The sequence below is a fragment of the Branchiostoma belcheri genome, unplaced genomic scaffold (assembly GCF_001625305.1).
Source record: "Branchiostoma belcheri isolate BF01 breed outbred unplaced genomic scaffold, Haploidv18h27 scaffold60, whole genome shotgun sequence".
Classification (NCBI taxonomy): Eukaryota; Metazoa; Chordata; class Leptocardii; order Amphioxiformes; family Branchiostomatidae; genus Branchiostoma; species Branchiostoma belcheri.
The window spans coordinates 1,898,923-1,915,492 of record NW_017804243.1 but is presented as its reverse complement, the minus strand read 5'-3'; the positions used below and the strand labels follow the sequence as shown (position 1 = coordinate 1,915,492).

General features: G+C 41.1%; 2 protein-coding genes across 2 annotated transcripts in view; one reads left to right on the top strand and one right to left on the bottom strand.

Moving 5' to 3' along the window:
- Positions 1-102: 102 nt before the first annotated feature.
- On the bottom strand, positions 103-7,381 carry LOC109482784 (26S protease regulatory subunit 4). The gene is made up of 11 exons (XM_019785619.1): positions 7,315-7,381; positions 6,598-6,654; positions 6,322-6,418; positions 5,825-5,949; positions 4,597-4,782; positions 3,581-3,709; positions 2,744-2,840; positions 2,113-2,399; positions 1,608-1,662; positions 1,171-1,325; positions 103-552 (listed from the first exon to the last, which is right to left on the bottom strand). The coding sequence occupies exons 1-11, from the start codon at positions 7,315-7,317 to the stop codon at positions 418-420; spliced, it is 1,326 nt and encodes a 441-aa protein (XP_019641178.1). The 5' UTR covers positions 7,318-7,381; the 3' UTR covers positions 103-417.
- A 41-nt stretch (positions 7,382-7,422) lies between these two features.
- The window catches only part of LOC109482783 (protein farnesyltransferase subunit beta-like), a 24,090-nt gene continuing 14,942 nt past the window's right edge, over positions 7,423-16,570 (top strand). The window contains exons 1-6 of the mRNA XM_019785618.1: positions 7,423-7,531; positions 7,949-8,016; positions 8,415-8,487; positions 8,793-8,884; positions 9,282-9,331; positions 9,813-9,909. Coding sequence (XP_019641177.1) covers positions 7,424-7,531; positions 7,949-8,016; positions 8,415-8,487; positions 8,793-8,884; positions 9,282-9,331; positions 9,813-9,909 — 488 coding nt within the window. The 5' untranslated portion in view covers position 7,423. The remainder of the gene's footprint in view (positions 7,532-7,948; positions 8,017-8,414; positions 8,488-8,792; positions 8,885-9,281; positions 9,332-9,812; positions 9,910-16,570) is intronic.

Sequence of the window (16,570 nt, the reverse complement as noted above, 5' to 3'; positions counted from 1 at the left end):
ATTTAATAAAAGTGACATGGCTGAAATCTGTCTGGTGTTATTCTTCTTAGTGGTGAAATGTCTGGAAAGCAAACAAACACCCAAACAGAAACTACTACAATCTTTTACAGTGTCAATGGTTTATTATTCTTGGAACAAAGTCTTCATACTAATCAACATTACTGATAGTTCAAGTTGCATGTATTACTTCGTTACTTTATACCCAATCCCATCTTCATACTCCCTACTACACGTATATTGTTATATTCAGCTTTTCAACATAGATATGGCATGGTGTGGATTTTATATTGTGCTTTCAGGTTTACATCCCATCATGTATATGTTCTTGAATGACAATGACGATAAACATCTGTTTTTTCAGCTTGCATGAAGCAATTGTAGAACAACTAATATATAATACTAGCTCCCTTCTCCTTTCTACAAGTACAGTCCCTCCGGTGTCCCCTCGTTCTTCCTGTACAGCACGTTCTCCTTGGACTTCTTGAAGTCCTCGTTGGTGACTTTCATCCTGCGTTCTCGTAGAGCCATCAGGCCTGCCTCTGTACAGATAGCCTGGAAAATACAGAATGTACCTATGTTAATAGTTTCATCAAGTTGGTAAATCGACTGTTTACTTAGGTACAAAACCTGATTTCTTTTCTGTACCAATGTTTCTGACAGAAGCATTCAATTTTTGGTACTCTTTGTTGTTGCTTTGCTGCCTACATCAATTATGATGTGCTTTCTCTTGTCGTATTGTGGTATAATTATGCATTTTCAAACATTACTTCTTGCCACTTGTGACAACGCGGCAAGGATGTACTCCCACATATGACTGATTGAATACTTTCCATTTTGATTCATGACTGGGTTATAGCCTCTACCAGGCTTTGGAAGTGGTTATTGAAAGAGTAAAGACCGTAGAAACTGGCCAAATAAGCAGATAACATACCAGGGGCAACCCTAGTTGACCAACTCCCCTGGATGTTATCTGTCTATTTGGCCAATTTCTACAATAATATTCCAGCTGCTTCTGAAACCTGTTAGCAGTTTACTGGGGCATACACTGTACGATGTCACATGTTTAACTACGTGTTGTGCAATTCTCAAACAGCATAGAATGTATTACATGGATACAACATGGTTCATCAAACTACAGAAATAGAAACAGCCTGCAGAATGATCAATGACCTTGATATCAGCGCCTGAAAGGTCATCTTTAGCCATGATGAAGTCCTCCAGGTTAACGTCCTCCGCCAGGGTCATGCGACTCGTGTGGATCTGGAAAATTCTTCTCTTGGTTTTCTCGTCCGGTAGCGGGAACTCGATCTTACGGTCGATGCGACCTACGGAGGCAAAATTGACATTTACTAACAAACAAAGAGCATTACATGTATTAATTTCATTAACCCTCTACATACTGCCTAACTCCATAACCAGTACAAGTTTGGTGTAAAACAACTACCTTAGCAGGCTGAAGGCAATTACTTAAATCATTTGAATAGACTGCATCTTTGCTTCAAACATGTACTAAACTTGGGCAAAGCCCATCTGACAAGTACATGTAAGATCCATGCCCACATTGACTAAGGAAAAAAGGTCAATAGTGCCAAATACACACAACTTACCAGGTCTGATCAGTGCAGGGTCCAGTGTTTCTATTCGGTTGGTGGCCATAATTACCTGGAAGAAGAAGAGAATTCAGGTAACATTCAACATGATATCAGCTGTCAATACATTTTTTTCAGTATTCTGCAATGTTGCAGAATGTCACAATTTTGTTCTGCAATTCAGAAATACTTTCTGCAAATACACACAAGTCTGGACCTAAACCCATCATGGTATATACAAAATTGCATATCATAGAGTATATCATAGAGTCAGTAGTAAACACAAAAGTCCTTAACAATATTATGCCGACATCATTGGACTCTTACCCAGATTTTTTCAATCTGCAAAATAGCAGGTTGCTTAATTTTTCTTCTGCAATATTGATAATGCCTCTGCAAAATGCAGACTGCAGGTAGATATTTCTAACACCAGCTGTACAGGGAAAGCTATCCTACTCATTACATCATTGAAAAGAACTTCCAACAAGTTTCAAGTTCGATAGATGAGTCAGCCTGCTCTCACCTTGACATCCCCACGTGAGTCAAACCCATCCAGTTGGTTCAGCAGTTCCAACATGGTCCGCTGGATCTCGCGCTCACCACCGGAGTTGGACTCGTAACGCTTCGTTCCGACCGCGTCGATCTCGTCGATGAAGACGATGGAGGGGGCGTGTTCCTCCGCCACCCGGAACAGCTCGCGTACAAGCTTCGGGCCGTCCCCGAGGTACTTCTGGATCAACTCCGAACCGACCACTCTCAAGAAGGTAGCCGACGTCTGGTTGGCTACTGCCTTGGCCAGGAGAGTTTTACCTGTGAAAAAAAGAAAGAAATTCACCTACGTGTTGTATGCTGGCATACCGGTATCACAAATACATGTACATGTTGTACTTTTGATTTGAAGATCTCCACTAAAGAAAAGTATGCCAGTATGTAGCAAGCCAGAATTTTCTTCTGTTGTCACCAAAGCAAGTTTGGGTTACTAGAACTGCATCTCTTTTCCCTGAGTCAGAAACATCAAATTGCTTGAGACAAGCTCCACTCCCTGAGAATGAGAACAAACAGACCAGATAGGAGAAGCAGGAGCTACGAAGGCTACTCGGTAACATTCCTTACCTCATTCAGAAACTGGCAACATTTGAAAATGTAAGATTTACCTGTTCCAGGGGCTCCGTAGAGTATAACACCCTTTGGAGGTTTGATTCCCATCTCTTCATAGTACTCTGGGTGAGTGAGGGGCAGCTCTACAGACTCCTAATGGTAGTGGGAAATATGTAAGAAACAAATACTTTAATACAAAATGTACATTGTATGTCCCTTTTAAAGCTGGTACCATGTAAGTACCAGATGTGTTGGCAAATACTACCTAGTGGCAGCAAGATTTGAAATTGATTTTCTATTTGTCAAGGTAAAGACTCCGAAATGGCAATTCTACCGACAGATATCCCGATTGCAGTCTCTGTCAATAGAAACTCTGGTTCTACACTCTATTGTAATAACTTAACATTGCTAAAAGTAACATATCCTAAAACTTAAACATGCTATCACATTACTGGTAGTTACTGACATCATTTGAATAGTCGGTGCTTGCCATAACACCTTTCCGGTAAATGTCTTTTAATGCTCTACTTGTACGATACTGAAAGTGAATTGCAGATTGTACCAGCAGATCCATCTATCGGGATCTCTACCAATCGAGACCAAAGATTTCTGGTTACTTCTTCATTTTCTATCATCATTGCACTACGAATATATTGATGCTAGCAGAATTCTAAGTGCAAAAAACTTTTATTCCATTATGATCCAGCAATGGCCATGCGTGACTACCTTGATCTCCATTATCTGGTGGTCCAGACCCCCGATGTCGGCGTACGTCTCGGACGGCGCCGCTTCCAGCTTCATAACCGACACCATGGGGTCTGTGTCGTCTCCCAACACCCCCACTATGGCCTGCACCTGGCCAGATCAACACACAAACAAACAAACAAACACACCTTGATCTCCTGGATCTGCTGATCCAAGCCTCCTATGTCTGCGTATGATTCCTTGGGGGCTTTTTCGAGCTTCATGACAGTCACCATGGGGTCTGTGTCATCGCCCAGCACGCCCACTATAGCATGCACCTGCAGTAACACAACATGCTTTTACCCGCAGCTCATGCAGGGGAGCCAATAGCACGGGTTGTAGGGTTACACAGCCCTGGTAGTGGGAGGAATGGGAGCTGTGAGTAAAAAAACTATTGGACAGGCCTGCAACATGCCCAGAATTAGCTTGGAATAAACACACACTTTGTACATGTTAGCATCATTAAAAATTATGTATTATTGGTCTCTTATTCTATCTGACACTGAAAATATTAGTGTTTGTGGCACAACACTGCACTACTGATGCTTTGGTTAAGCCAGTCAGACCCAACATAATCATCATCATCATTATCTACAGGGCACACACAAGACCTGCCAGCTTACAGAATCCAAGTGGATGGTACCAAATCTATTAGCTCAAAACAATATTGAACGTCAAACACCAAAATGCGTATACAGCAGTTAACCTTACAATACTGGTCAGGGTTCTAATTATTTTTGGTGCAGGTACACGGAAACATTGAAAATTATCTGCACCTCACAAATTTCATAAAAGATGATCTAAAAAGTTGCCATTATTTCTTTTATACTTCATTCAAAATGTAGGTGGCATTTGTCAATATGCCACTGCCCTACTCATGTCATGCCCCGACTCCATATCTACGTACTTAGGCCAATATATATGAAGTACATTACAAAAGGGAGGAAGTATTGTAACACATAGCAACGCCTAACGCACATCATGTCATACACCGTTTACGTTCATATTCCTGTAGTAATACTAGTAGTCTCTTAGAATAGACTTGATTGTATTGATCACACTGTTATTGATGCCATACATTGTACCATGTACAACAGTCGAGCAATAAAGTTCTTTCATTTTCATGTTATTGTAGCCAATCAGACCATGAGTAGAAGTATACTACCTTGTGGTTCATGAGAACCGAGCAGCCCGGCTCCAGCTGGTCCTTGTCCACGAAGGACAGGATGCTGACGTAGTGTTCCGACCCGACCGACGTGGACACGATGGCGTGGTTATCATCGATGATCTCCTCCAGGGAACCAACCGACATGGGGCTGCCGCGCAGGTCGTCTACCTTAGAGCGCTCCTCCTGTGATTTAAACAGTAAAACAATTCAGAGACATTTTTGGCAATGCCTCAGGGTCAAGCCAAATAACATTACTTGTAGTCAGCCAAATTCAGTCAACCAACTACCAAGTCAGGGAAGCAACCAGCATGGGGCTGCCGTGCAATTTGTCTACCTTAGAGCACTCCTCCTGAAATTTAGACAGTCAAGAATTCAGAGACATTTTTGGCGATGCCTCAGGGGCAAGCCACATAGCATAACCTAAAGTCAGTCTGCTTCTGTGTAGCCTCAGTTAGTTGAAATTTTGAACATTTATGTCAATTAAAGTACAGTCATGTATTGAATAATTATTGTATTGGAAATGTGACCTTAGCATTAGAAAGGACTCCAGGAAGACTAGCAAGTACATAGTACTTATGGCAATTCTAAACAAACAAACAAGGACACAGACAGAGCTGCAGTTTCACTCTGAATGAAATGGACAGTATGGTAACTGATGACGGGAAAAAGTTGTTCCTCATTAGAAGTAACACAGCCTGCATGAAGGGCTGACCGTGGGTTGCAACAGAGGAAGTTTTTCTTGCACAGTAAACAACAATCCGGCCACACACAGACTAGCTGTTGCCATAATGTGCACTATAAGGACCACTTAACTCATTCCCCATAACTTACTGTGCCTGCATGAAACCTTGAATTTTTCAGTTTTTGATGCATGTTCGGTCAACTCATCAAAGTTTTGCCCGTTGTAGACAATATTTTCTGACAAAACATTTGAAACTACAAATGGGATGTCACACTTATGTACGTGAAAAGACTTCTGCCTTTGTTATGCACAATACAATATGGGTTTCGCGCAGGTGCAGTATGTTCTGCCTTACCAGCGTGGACCCGCTGGACAGAGCTGCTTGGAAACGTGGTGCCACTAGCCAACTGCTGCTGTGTCAGGAACCTCTGCAGCAGTATAACCAAAGCCTGGATATTACTTCTACTACTACATTTGTGTACTACTACTACTACTACTACTACTACGACTACAGTTTGCTAAAACACATCCCCCTGCCCTCACCTCAACTCTCTCGTCCTGAGGCTTGAGTCTCTCCTGGTTCCTGATGAACTCCTCCTCCATCAGCATGTAATCCTTAATCCTCTCCAGCTTCAGTAACTTCAGCCGACATCGCGTGTGGGGGGTCACTGGGGGGGAGGGGAGGGATCAACAATCTGTACAATGTACACTTCTGAGAGGGTCTGCATGGGGGATCCTGGCAATGCTATACAGTGAGTTTAGCCTAATAGGAGGGCCAGCAATGCTTCAAGTTTTAATGAATAAATTAGGTCATATTTCTATTGACAAAATTGAATATACAATGTACCGGTAGATTGACTACTGACTGAATTACAATCAGGAAGGCCAGCAACACTTAACGGTAAATGAAATTGTTATTGTGTAAGGCTTGGGAAATACTTCATTGGAATATTCTTTTGCATTCATGGGGTGTCTGACAAAACTAGTCTGTGTATGCCTCTAGTGAGTCGGCTCTAGTGAGACAACGTGTGTAACGTTACCTGCGGGGAGTTTGTTGGCAGCATCAGGCCCCTTGCCCTTCTTCCTGCGTTTCCCCACCCTGGTGGGGACTGGAGGCTCGTAACGCTTCTTCTTGTCCTGGACAAAAAAATAATGAGGAACAGTGGAATAACTAATTTTCTTTCACTCATTCTTTTTGAGGCCGTAGGGGCAGTGTGCTTTGGAAACAGCAAGTTGAAAGGCTGCGAGCCCAACCCTCTCCTTCCACTGGCTTTTCACAACTGAAGTCAGGTGAGTACACATCGTCACATCCTTACCTTATCATCTTTCTTCTCCCCTCCCTGTCCACCTGCACCTCCGGACTGGTTCTGACCCTGTTTCAAAAAGAGTGGAGATTTGATTATCATATATGATATACCTGTAGACAAGGTTTTAAAAATTTTAAGGTACTTTTTTAATGTCTTTAGTACAGACAAAGGAACTACAGTACAAGACAGAATTGTCCACGAGGAGGCCAGGGTATGCTTCCATTGAATCTGATTGTACTGCACATGTTGCAAATGTTGAAGCTACAAAATTATTCTTTCATAGGAGGTTCCTTGTTCATTCCAGCCTCCTTTATTCAACTGTTTTGATCTGACAAAATATATTATACTCTAGTCTTAAAGCAACAAGATTTCCAACATTTTAATAACTGAAAATAATAACACTGCCTCGGCAATAACAAGACCACAATATATGAAGTGGATTATAGTGTTCCAAAAGCATTGTTTTTCCCCAAATTGCTCATAATTCAAAGATACGTGCGAGCGAACGCATGTATGTGGTGGGGAGGGGGGCAAGTGAGTCAGCACTGTACAGCGAAACATAATTTTGCTGTCGTAATTTCTAAATTTCTAACAGCATAAAACACTACTTCTGACTGTCATCAATACAAAGACATATTCCCTTCCTACCGGTCCATAGAACCATACCTAAAATGCTCTTAACACTGAACTACGACAGCTTTAAAATGTGACAGAATCAAAACCTACCATCTTTCTCTTCGGGATCTGGAAACTATCCCAGCATGCAGTTTGCCCGTTTGATTTCAGCTGCTTCAAAATTTGTTGCACTTTCAATTTTTCCCGCTAGAGGGCGTTTATGAGTGGACTCAACATTCTCAAGATGGCGCTGCGCAGTCAGGAGGCTGGCAGGAACGCGCTTCGTTTTGAAGACGATGACCTGGCTACCCATTCATCACTTGAGCAGGTGAGCTAATAAACGTGCTATGAACGTCCCAGGCTCACTCTGAGAAAATATACACTTCCGTTATACCATATGAGATGCATAACTTGCGATAGAAACCTAATGAATTTCAAATGTTGTCATGACAGTCATGTGTTTATAATATTATTCCATGTCAGATGATATTTAAAACAGGTGGATTTGTATGATTTTGGAGATGGGTATTTGTAAATATTGAATCCCTACACAATATTGAAGGACTCAACACAACAGAGCAGGAAAATTTGTTATTGGCATCATAGAGTATCCATGCTAGTTATGTAAAAACCGTCCTATCCTGCTAGTATTTAGTTTTAGAGTTCTGTATTGATGAACCTATGACATACTAGTACATGTACCAGTATGTACTACCATAGTAGTATGTGTTTTCTGTTGTTTCAGGAAAAGGTGGAGGAGTCTGTAGAGCAGCTGTACTCAAACTTCCATCGGAGGTCAGATGGGGATGCTGAGTGAGTTATTTATTTATTTATTATGATTATAAATTTATTTTTAATGTTGTTGTTGGCTTGGCTTCGTTATATGTAACGTTAATACGTTACTAGACACTTATTGTCAATTTTTGCCAAATTAATGCATATGAAAATCCACATACTGCTACGTGTAGATATAAAAGTCCCAATTACACATGGACCAGTGCAGGAGGGTTACACCTGGTAGACATCAGAAATACCTGCACAGCTCCAATTTTACCTGCACATGCAGTTTGTATTTTTAGCCCTACATATTAATAATGTATACAAAAGTACAATATACAGTGGATACATTTCTGACCTGTTCTATTGTGATTAAGCCCCTGGGTCAACCTCACACGCCTCAATCACCTGTATGTGGTTTTATGTTATTTCAGCCCTGTTCTACACAGGGAGAAACACCTGGCTTACCTGAAGAAAGGCCTCCGACACCTGTCAGATGTGTACGAGGTAAGGACTGTTATCTGTTGCATTGCCCACCTGGCATCTTTGCTCTTTTTTTTGGCGATACCTCAGGGGTGAGCCTAATAGTAAAATTTGTAGTCTGTGTGCAGGAGTTCTTGCACATTTGTATGTCCGGATGCCCCGGCATGACTTTTCAGTATGGCTACAGAAGTGACCGCAAAAACTGAAATATTACAGTATTGCAGAAAAATTGTGATTTACAGTTACATACTATTAGTGATAGTAGCTTGCTGTGCCTGATACAAAAATGCCATGCAGTTCCCTTGACAGTGAGTTTCCTCATTCCCCAGTGCCTGGATGCCAGCCGACCGTGGTTGTGTTACTGGATCGTCCATGGTCTGGAACTGTTAGAGGAACCCATCCCAGAAGAAACAGTCTCAGAGTGAGTCAGACATTCAACTCTGCAACCAGAAACATAGCCTGAAAGATAGACTGTTCCCAGGGCCAGTACACATGCCAGTCCCCAGTTACGATAGACCATGAGAAGCTCATGAGCCACAGGGCATGACGAGGGGTTCTGTGGTAAAATTTCCTTGGGACACAAAAATATTCTATACATACTACTGTAAATCTTAAAATTACTTAAGTGTTGCAGTAGTCTTTCCACTGGAAATTTGTCACATTGCAAAATTACTATGCCTTTCTAATTACGTATTAAAATGTTTCAGTAGTGAATGTAAAACAATGAAAAAACTTCCTTCTACTCCCTAATTACATTTTTGCTTAGATAAATAAATTTACAGTTGTATGTTTAACTCACATTGAACAATTTATTGTAGGATTGCACAGTTCCTGTCAGCGTGCCAACATCCAAACGGTGGGTTTGGAGGTAAGATGAGTTTTCTTTATTCACCCTTCATTCAGCCACTAGTATTATATTAGTAGTAAGACTGAGTGTCTAGCTTCTACAGTTGGGCTGAATACCTGAACGAATCAGGTACAGGTACAGGTACAGAGGTTTAAGTACAGGTTCAGACCTGTACCTGTGCCTGTATCTGAACAATTTGACCATTTGATATACATGTATGTTCTTCAATAACATTAAATCCAGTTACAACAAGTCTTTGACAGAATCTTTATTCAAATAAAACAGGACAGAGCTGGGCAGCCTTATATATCTTATCAAACAAAACAGAACCATGTGGACTGTTTATTTCTTGCATACAATACTCTGTCATTGAAAGGTCTGTTGTGTATCATCAATTTTAGCAGTGCTGTACCTATTATACTGTGATATCACTAAACCACGCAGCATTTCTCTGATGTTTTGACTAAAGACTGAGTTACATGTATTTGCACACCTGTTGCAGGTGGCCCAGGACAGCTGGCACACCTGGCTCCTACATACGCAGCTGTCAATGCCCTGTGCATCCTGGGTACAGAGGAGGCGTATAACGTGATTGACAGGTATATAATTATGCAGATGATAACTGTAACCTTCCTTACTCTAGTGTAAAACATAAATCTTAAAGGAAAGAACCCATTTCTAGGTACCAAGAATTTTGTGCTTTAGAAAAGAAAGATATTTTGGTTGCGAGATAAAGTAAGAATTCAATATATTTTTACCCAATAAAAATGTGGTGTTCTTGGGGTAAGAACAAAAATCTTAGAGTAAAAACTTCCAGGCTAAAAGAAGTTTGGGCTTGTATTGAAAACCATATAGTCTTAGAACTTTTCCCACAAGATGATGGTAAGTGTGACAAATTTTGTTATTTTCACGGGAGAGGAAGAACATCAATCTTAAAAAGTATGAAACCCGCCAATAAGAAATTTGGTATTGAAGGAAGAAAGGTGTTCTTAGTTGGGCCTTTGATCTTACATAATCAAACACTTTTGTGTAGAGAGACAAGGATAGTCAAGTTCCAGGGCTTAAAATATTACACTAAGAAAGAATAAAGGACATTCAGTGTGCAAAATACTTTTTTGAACCAGGCAAAAATTAGGTTGCCCATCAGAATTTTAGGTTGCCCCATATTGCACCTATAAGTTACTACTTTCCTCAAATATATAGTAAGTAATGTTACATACATACGCCTTTGACAATATTTCTAACAGCCTTAAGTTAACTGATACTTAAGTAATAGGCCATTAATACCTAAAATTAAAAAGCATCTGCCGGATACAGTGGTGCAACCCAAGTGGGCATGATTTGGGGGGGGGGGATTCTTAAAATTCAGGTAGCACACTGGGCTACCTAGGTTCAAAAATAGGTTGTCTCAAGTAAAATTTGGTTGCCCGGGGCAACTGGGCAACCAGGTATTTTGCAAGCTGACATTAGAAAAAACACCAACTTTCAGAACAAAATGAACTATAAAGGTCCACCATGTCATGCCTCTGAGATTTTACTGGCTAAGATGAACAAGAATCATAAGAGGTTTTCACATCCATTATAGCGACACTTTAAAAATGTCAGTAGGAATGAGTTGCTATTGACATTTTACCTTATATCCTGGAGAAGTTGGCAATTGGTATAAATTTTTCACCAATGACTGAATGAGTTTACTACGAGCAATAGTCAATGATGATTTTAATCTTAGGATCTGACGTTACATGGGTACTCCTCATTATCTCTTTCTATAATCACCAACTTGAAGGTTATCCCAGGCAGCACCTAAGTTGTGAAGTGAGTCGGCGATGTCAGGATGTTCAGTGTTCTCACCATAGATACTCCGCTTCATCTGTAGTGCCTGTTCAAAATAGCTGACGGCCTTTCTGTAATCACCAAGATTCCTCCAGACTATACCCAAGTTGTGAAGTGATGAGGCGATGTCAGGATGTTCAGTGTTCTCACCATAGATACAATGCCACATATGTAGTGACTGTTCAAAATAGCTGATGGCTTTTCTTTGATTGCCAAGGTTATCCCAAGCAGCACCTAAGTTGTCAAGTGACTTGGCAATGTCAGGATGTGCAGTGTTCTCACCATAGATACTATGCCTCATCTGTAGTGACTGTTCAAAATAGCTGACGGCTTTTCGTTGATCACCAAGGTCAGTCCAGGCGGCGCCCAAGTTGTGAAGTGAGTCGGCAATGTCAGGATGTTCAGTGTTGTCACCATAGATACTACACCTCATCTGTAGTGACTGTTCATAGTAGCTGACGGCCTTTCTGTGATCACAAAGGTTATACCAGGCATTACCTAAGTTGTTAAGTGACGAGGCAATATGAGGATGTTCAGTGCCCTCACCATAGATAATCTGCATTATCTGTACTGACTGTTCATGATAGCTGACAGCCTTTCTGTGATCACAAAGTTGTCCCCAGGCAGCACCTAAGTTGTTAAGTGACAAGGTGATATCAGGATGTTCAGTGTTCTCACCATAGATACTCCGCTTCATCTGTAGTGACTGTTCATGATAGCTGACAGCCTTTCTGTAGTCACCAAGATTGTACCAGCTGAGGCATTACCTAAATTGTTAAGTGACGAGGCGATGTCAGGATGCTCAGTGTTCTTACCATAGATACCCTGACTCATCTGTAGTGCTTGTTCATGATAGCTGACGGCCTTTCTGTAATCACCAAGATTGTCCCAGGCATTACCCAAGTTGTTAAGTGACGAGGCGGTGTGGGGATGCTCAGTGTTCTTACCATAGATAATCTGACTCATCTGTAGTGCTTGTTCATGATAGCTGACGGCCTTTTTGTATTCACCAAGCTTCCCACAGGCATCACCCAAGATGTTAAGTAAGATGCCGACGTTAGGATCTGATTTACCATATGTAGAAATACGATCCTGTAGTGCCCGAGCTGCATAGGACTTAGCTTTTTCATACTCACACAGACTTGAATATACCATGGCTTGTATTTGTGACGAATTGACAAACAGAATTTTTATACATGTATTAGATGGTTTGACCATTATTTTAGAATGTTGGATTTTGGTAAGTTGTGAAATAAAGGCCTTTAATGGTATTGCTGTGTAATGGTACCTCATCAGTTGTTTTGTATTTGAGAGGTAAAATACCTTCTTCAACTTCTCCTCAATATCTGTGTTATCAGACATGGACGATAAGGCTGACATCTTCTCCACCTGTCCACGGTTGTTCATGTATGTCCGCAGCCTCAGTTCTCCTGAGATGCTGACCAGCACCATCAAGTGATGCGCGTTCTCACTGTTGATGACTCCGTTCATGTTCATCTTCTGAATAGTCTCCCATATTGTGGTGGGCTGTATTCCAAAGAGTAGTGCCCAACACGACACTGCAACGGTGGAAAATCGATACATTTCTTTCTTCACATCTAGCAGCCTAGATGTTGGAGCTTTGAGTGTAAACATTTCAGCATTTGTATCTTCCATCATTATGCTCAATCCCTGTAAAACAGATATTGTCCCTTCACTACTTTCAAGTTGCTGTCAGTCCACAAGGTGGAATGCACATTGACCAAGTCCTGGTCTCCTGCGATCAAACACACATTCCCCAATACGCTGGCGAGATGGTAGCCTTTCTTTATTTGGACAGTCAGGTCATTTTGCATGATTTTGATCATCTCACATGGTGTGTGGATAAGTTTAGCTGTCTTACCCCTGCCCAGTGGAGTCTTGCTTGCATGTGGCATTGCTGGTGTGACAGAGTCATAGAACCAGTTGTCCAGTGGGTCGTCTGAGTAGAAGTCATTCAGACTTGTTATCCCCATGGCTGGGAGGATTGTTTCTCCCAGGTTGACCACCTTGAGGTGCAGGTAGAGGGTGAGTCGACGGAAATACGCCACATTTGTTTCATTTTCCTCCTCTATCAAGATGGCAAAGTCCAGGTCTGAGTACGGAGTTGCCAGTCCCGTAGCCTGTGAACCCAAACCTATCAGGGCGTACTTACAGGGAGGGGGGCCTATTACTTCAATACACTCGTCTACAAGCTGCCCAATGAAGTCCTTCCTTTCTTTTGCAATCTTCTCAAACAACTGCCTGACAGTGTCAGCTCTCTTGGCTTCCATCTCCACATGAATTGATACTTCATCATCATCCATGAAGGAGAACTCTCCTTTGTCAAGGGAGTCTATCTCCAGTTTTATTCCTTCACGAAATGTTTTCAGCTGTTTCTTGTGTTTTTCTATCTTATCTGGATTGACATGATCTATCTTTAAGGCATGTTTGAGAAACAGCACGTCTGTTTCTTCAATTGCAGTTTTAAGGGTCTCGCTGTAGACCTTTGACCTGGCCACTGCTGCTTGGTAGAGTGCTGCCGCCTTGACAAAGTCTCCCCCGTCTCCTGTTTGACAGCCTCGCCTGCAGTAGACATCACCCAACTTGTGCAGGGGTGAAACTTCTTTTTCATACTGTTGAACAGTTGGATCTGTAGGAAAGCAACAGATTTGTTCAAGTTTTGTACATAACTTTTTAACATTGTTACACTTAGAAATAGATAATAAAATCTTTATGAAGTTTGGAGTAGAATCATTTCTTTGTTTGCAAATCAAATTGTATACGCTAAGTTTTCATAGAAGTTATTATTGTAATTAACAAGAGTTCCATGACCTCATACCTTTGCCAAATGATGTTAATCATTCTGACTGAGGAAATTATAGATTTTTATTATAATGATAATACATGTAATATCTTATTTATGAGGAAAATAAGATCATTGATTTTCATTTCCATCCATATGTATATCAGTTGATCATATTCTCCACCCAATGACAGCCTTATTTTAGAGGGCTATTCTAGCACTTCCTCATAAATTATACTAATGAGGTTGTGATTTGAATAAATTATGTTTATTCAAGTTAAACCTCACTTAACATTCAAATGTGGCAAGTATGAACTACCTGGCAGTTACCACTATGTCGTTATAGCAATTTGCCATTAATTATGCAAATTGGGTCTTTACTTACATAATCTAATCTATATATTAATAGTACCTCTCAATCCCAATTACATGTCACAAGTGTTCCATAGGCTGTATTATGGAATACAGCAGATTTATAGAAATTCCTCATTGATTATGCAAATTAGCTCATGATTTGCATAATTATCATCTAATTACATCAAGCATCACTTAAGCTACCTATACACCTGAAAATTATGACAATCTGTCCGTCGGTTTTTGAGTTATCCTCCTTCTTAGATTCTTTAAACAAACTGTCCTGCAGTTCCAGAACAAGCTGCTAGGGGACCCAAACTAATGTCACTTCTTGTCTAGCTCAAGAGCTATCTACCATCCAAAATTCATGACCCTAGCATGTCTAGATCATGAGATATCAATCAGTACCTAGGAAAGCCACCAGGGGGCCCAAAAACTCAGATAGTGTAAAATTGTGCATGTCAACATTTTTAACCTACCTCTGACATGTACAAGCCTGAGTGCTGCTGCAAAGTGCTTCTCTGATGAGTCCAGGTCTCCCCTCTGTACAGCCTCCTCACCTTTCTGCAGGAGTTGTTCATACTCACTGGGGAGGGGTAGCTTCAACGGGTCGGCTTCAGCATGTTCCGGTCGGCCAGAGGTTGTTATTCCAAATAACAAAGGAAAAACACAGAACAGATACATGTAGATTTCCATGTTAGATCTTGTCTCCTTGTTGCTCTACTGCTGTCTGTGAGCCCTTTGGTGTGTCCCTAACAACCGTTCAGAAAGACTGGTAAGTCCCGAGGTGTGAAGGGGGATCTCCCATGACCTTCTGACATCATTGTGAATACCTGCAGTATCAGGTGTCAGCAGTAAACAATTACTGGCTGTATGGACCAGGTGTTATGTGTGACACAACAGCTAATAATACCCACTGGACTTTCCAAATGTTTCCATTGCTGTGTTACTGACAGTTTCAAGTAGATCACTCACATGTACTCAAACTCAGATAAGGCCACACCAATTTAATTTGTTGGTTCAGATTCCCCTGGCTTCATTTTTCTTTATTTGCAAAAACATTTCAACCTCTGAATCAACTCCAAAATGCTCGTAATAATTTTTTGCCCAACAGTTGAAAGAAGTCCCTTCTCTTCAGAGTTGTTGTAAGTTCGTTTGAAATTCATTGTTTTAAATTACAAAACAACAAATGTTGGTATGTTGACTTCATGGCTCCTATCATTGCAGCATTTTGGGCTATCATAGGATGCCTAGGTCGTTTTTCATTTTTGAAAATTTTTTGTCACCCTGTCGCTTCATTTTTTTTTCTGAAAAATCCAGTCTTTGTAAAGGAATGAGCGATCCACTGCTTCTATGACGTCACATTATACAGATGACACCAGCCTTCTCCAAAAAATTTAGAGAAGGGTGGCTGATAAGAAAAAGTAGCAGGCGAGCCACGAATGATTTAACCGTAATCCCGGAGGAAATCGTAAGAATTAGACCCCTAAACATCGTTTTTGGTACATTCTGAGCATCTTTAATGGCAATCTTATGGCTCCAAAATTTACTGTTCGTGCACAAATAATTCCGGAAAAAGGCTGTATTAAATTTGTTTGCCACTCCGATCGTATTACGCGCGGCCCGGCCACAAAATGCAGAAAAATAAAGAAAGCATATTTAAATTGTCAATTTGATCGAAAATATAGTCATTGGGATCTGAAAAAATGTCACAGGTTCGCTTTTTGGAAGTTTTGTTTCTGTTTTGACGGTTTAATTCTAGCGGGGTGCGGGCCATAAATGCCCTATGGAAATTCACCCCGCGTCCCGGTACACTGACTTCCGGGTTCCTTGAACAAGAATATTACGAGAAAAAGGCCAAAAATCGGCGTAGAGAAATATAAATCTCCCCGACAATTCTTTTAATTATGCATTTCTGTAATAGGATGTTGCTAAGTAGTCGTAGAAAAAACGTAGAAAGCAGCGTAAATGTGTCTCTCTTCTTCACCGTCGAAGAAAAATGTTCCCGCGCTGCGTGCTGCTAGCCACATCGCTTATCCAATCAGAACGCAGGTCATGTGAGGTGAACCAATCAGAGCGTCGATCTCGTGGTGCTACTTACTTATTCATGACAAGATGGCGCCTGAAATCTCCTGTTTCTGTACAGCGATGCGGAGTGTGCGTTTTTTATTCCGGGGTTTTCTTTTTTTGACGCTGATTTTTGGCTCGCCGTGATTACGCTACAAATGACACACTAGTGGAGACAACAGATGAGTGATCATTTTACGATC

Bases quoted from the DNA above. Each gene is read 5' to 3' on its own strand.
- LOC109482784 (XM_019785619.1), bottom strand. The intron at 2,400-2,743 runs GTAAATCTTACA...TTTTTTTCACAG, and splicing joins CTACGGAGCCCCTGGAACAG to GTAAAACTCTCCTGGCCAAG. The intron at 553-1,170 runs GTCATTGATCAT...TGTATTTTCCAG, and splicing joins TTTCAGGCGCTGATATCAAG to GCTATCTGTACAGAGGCAGG.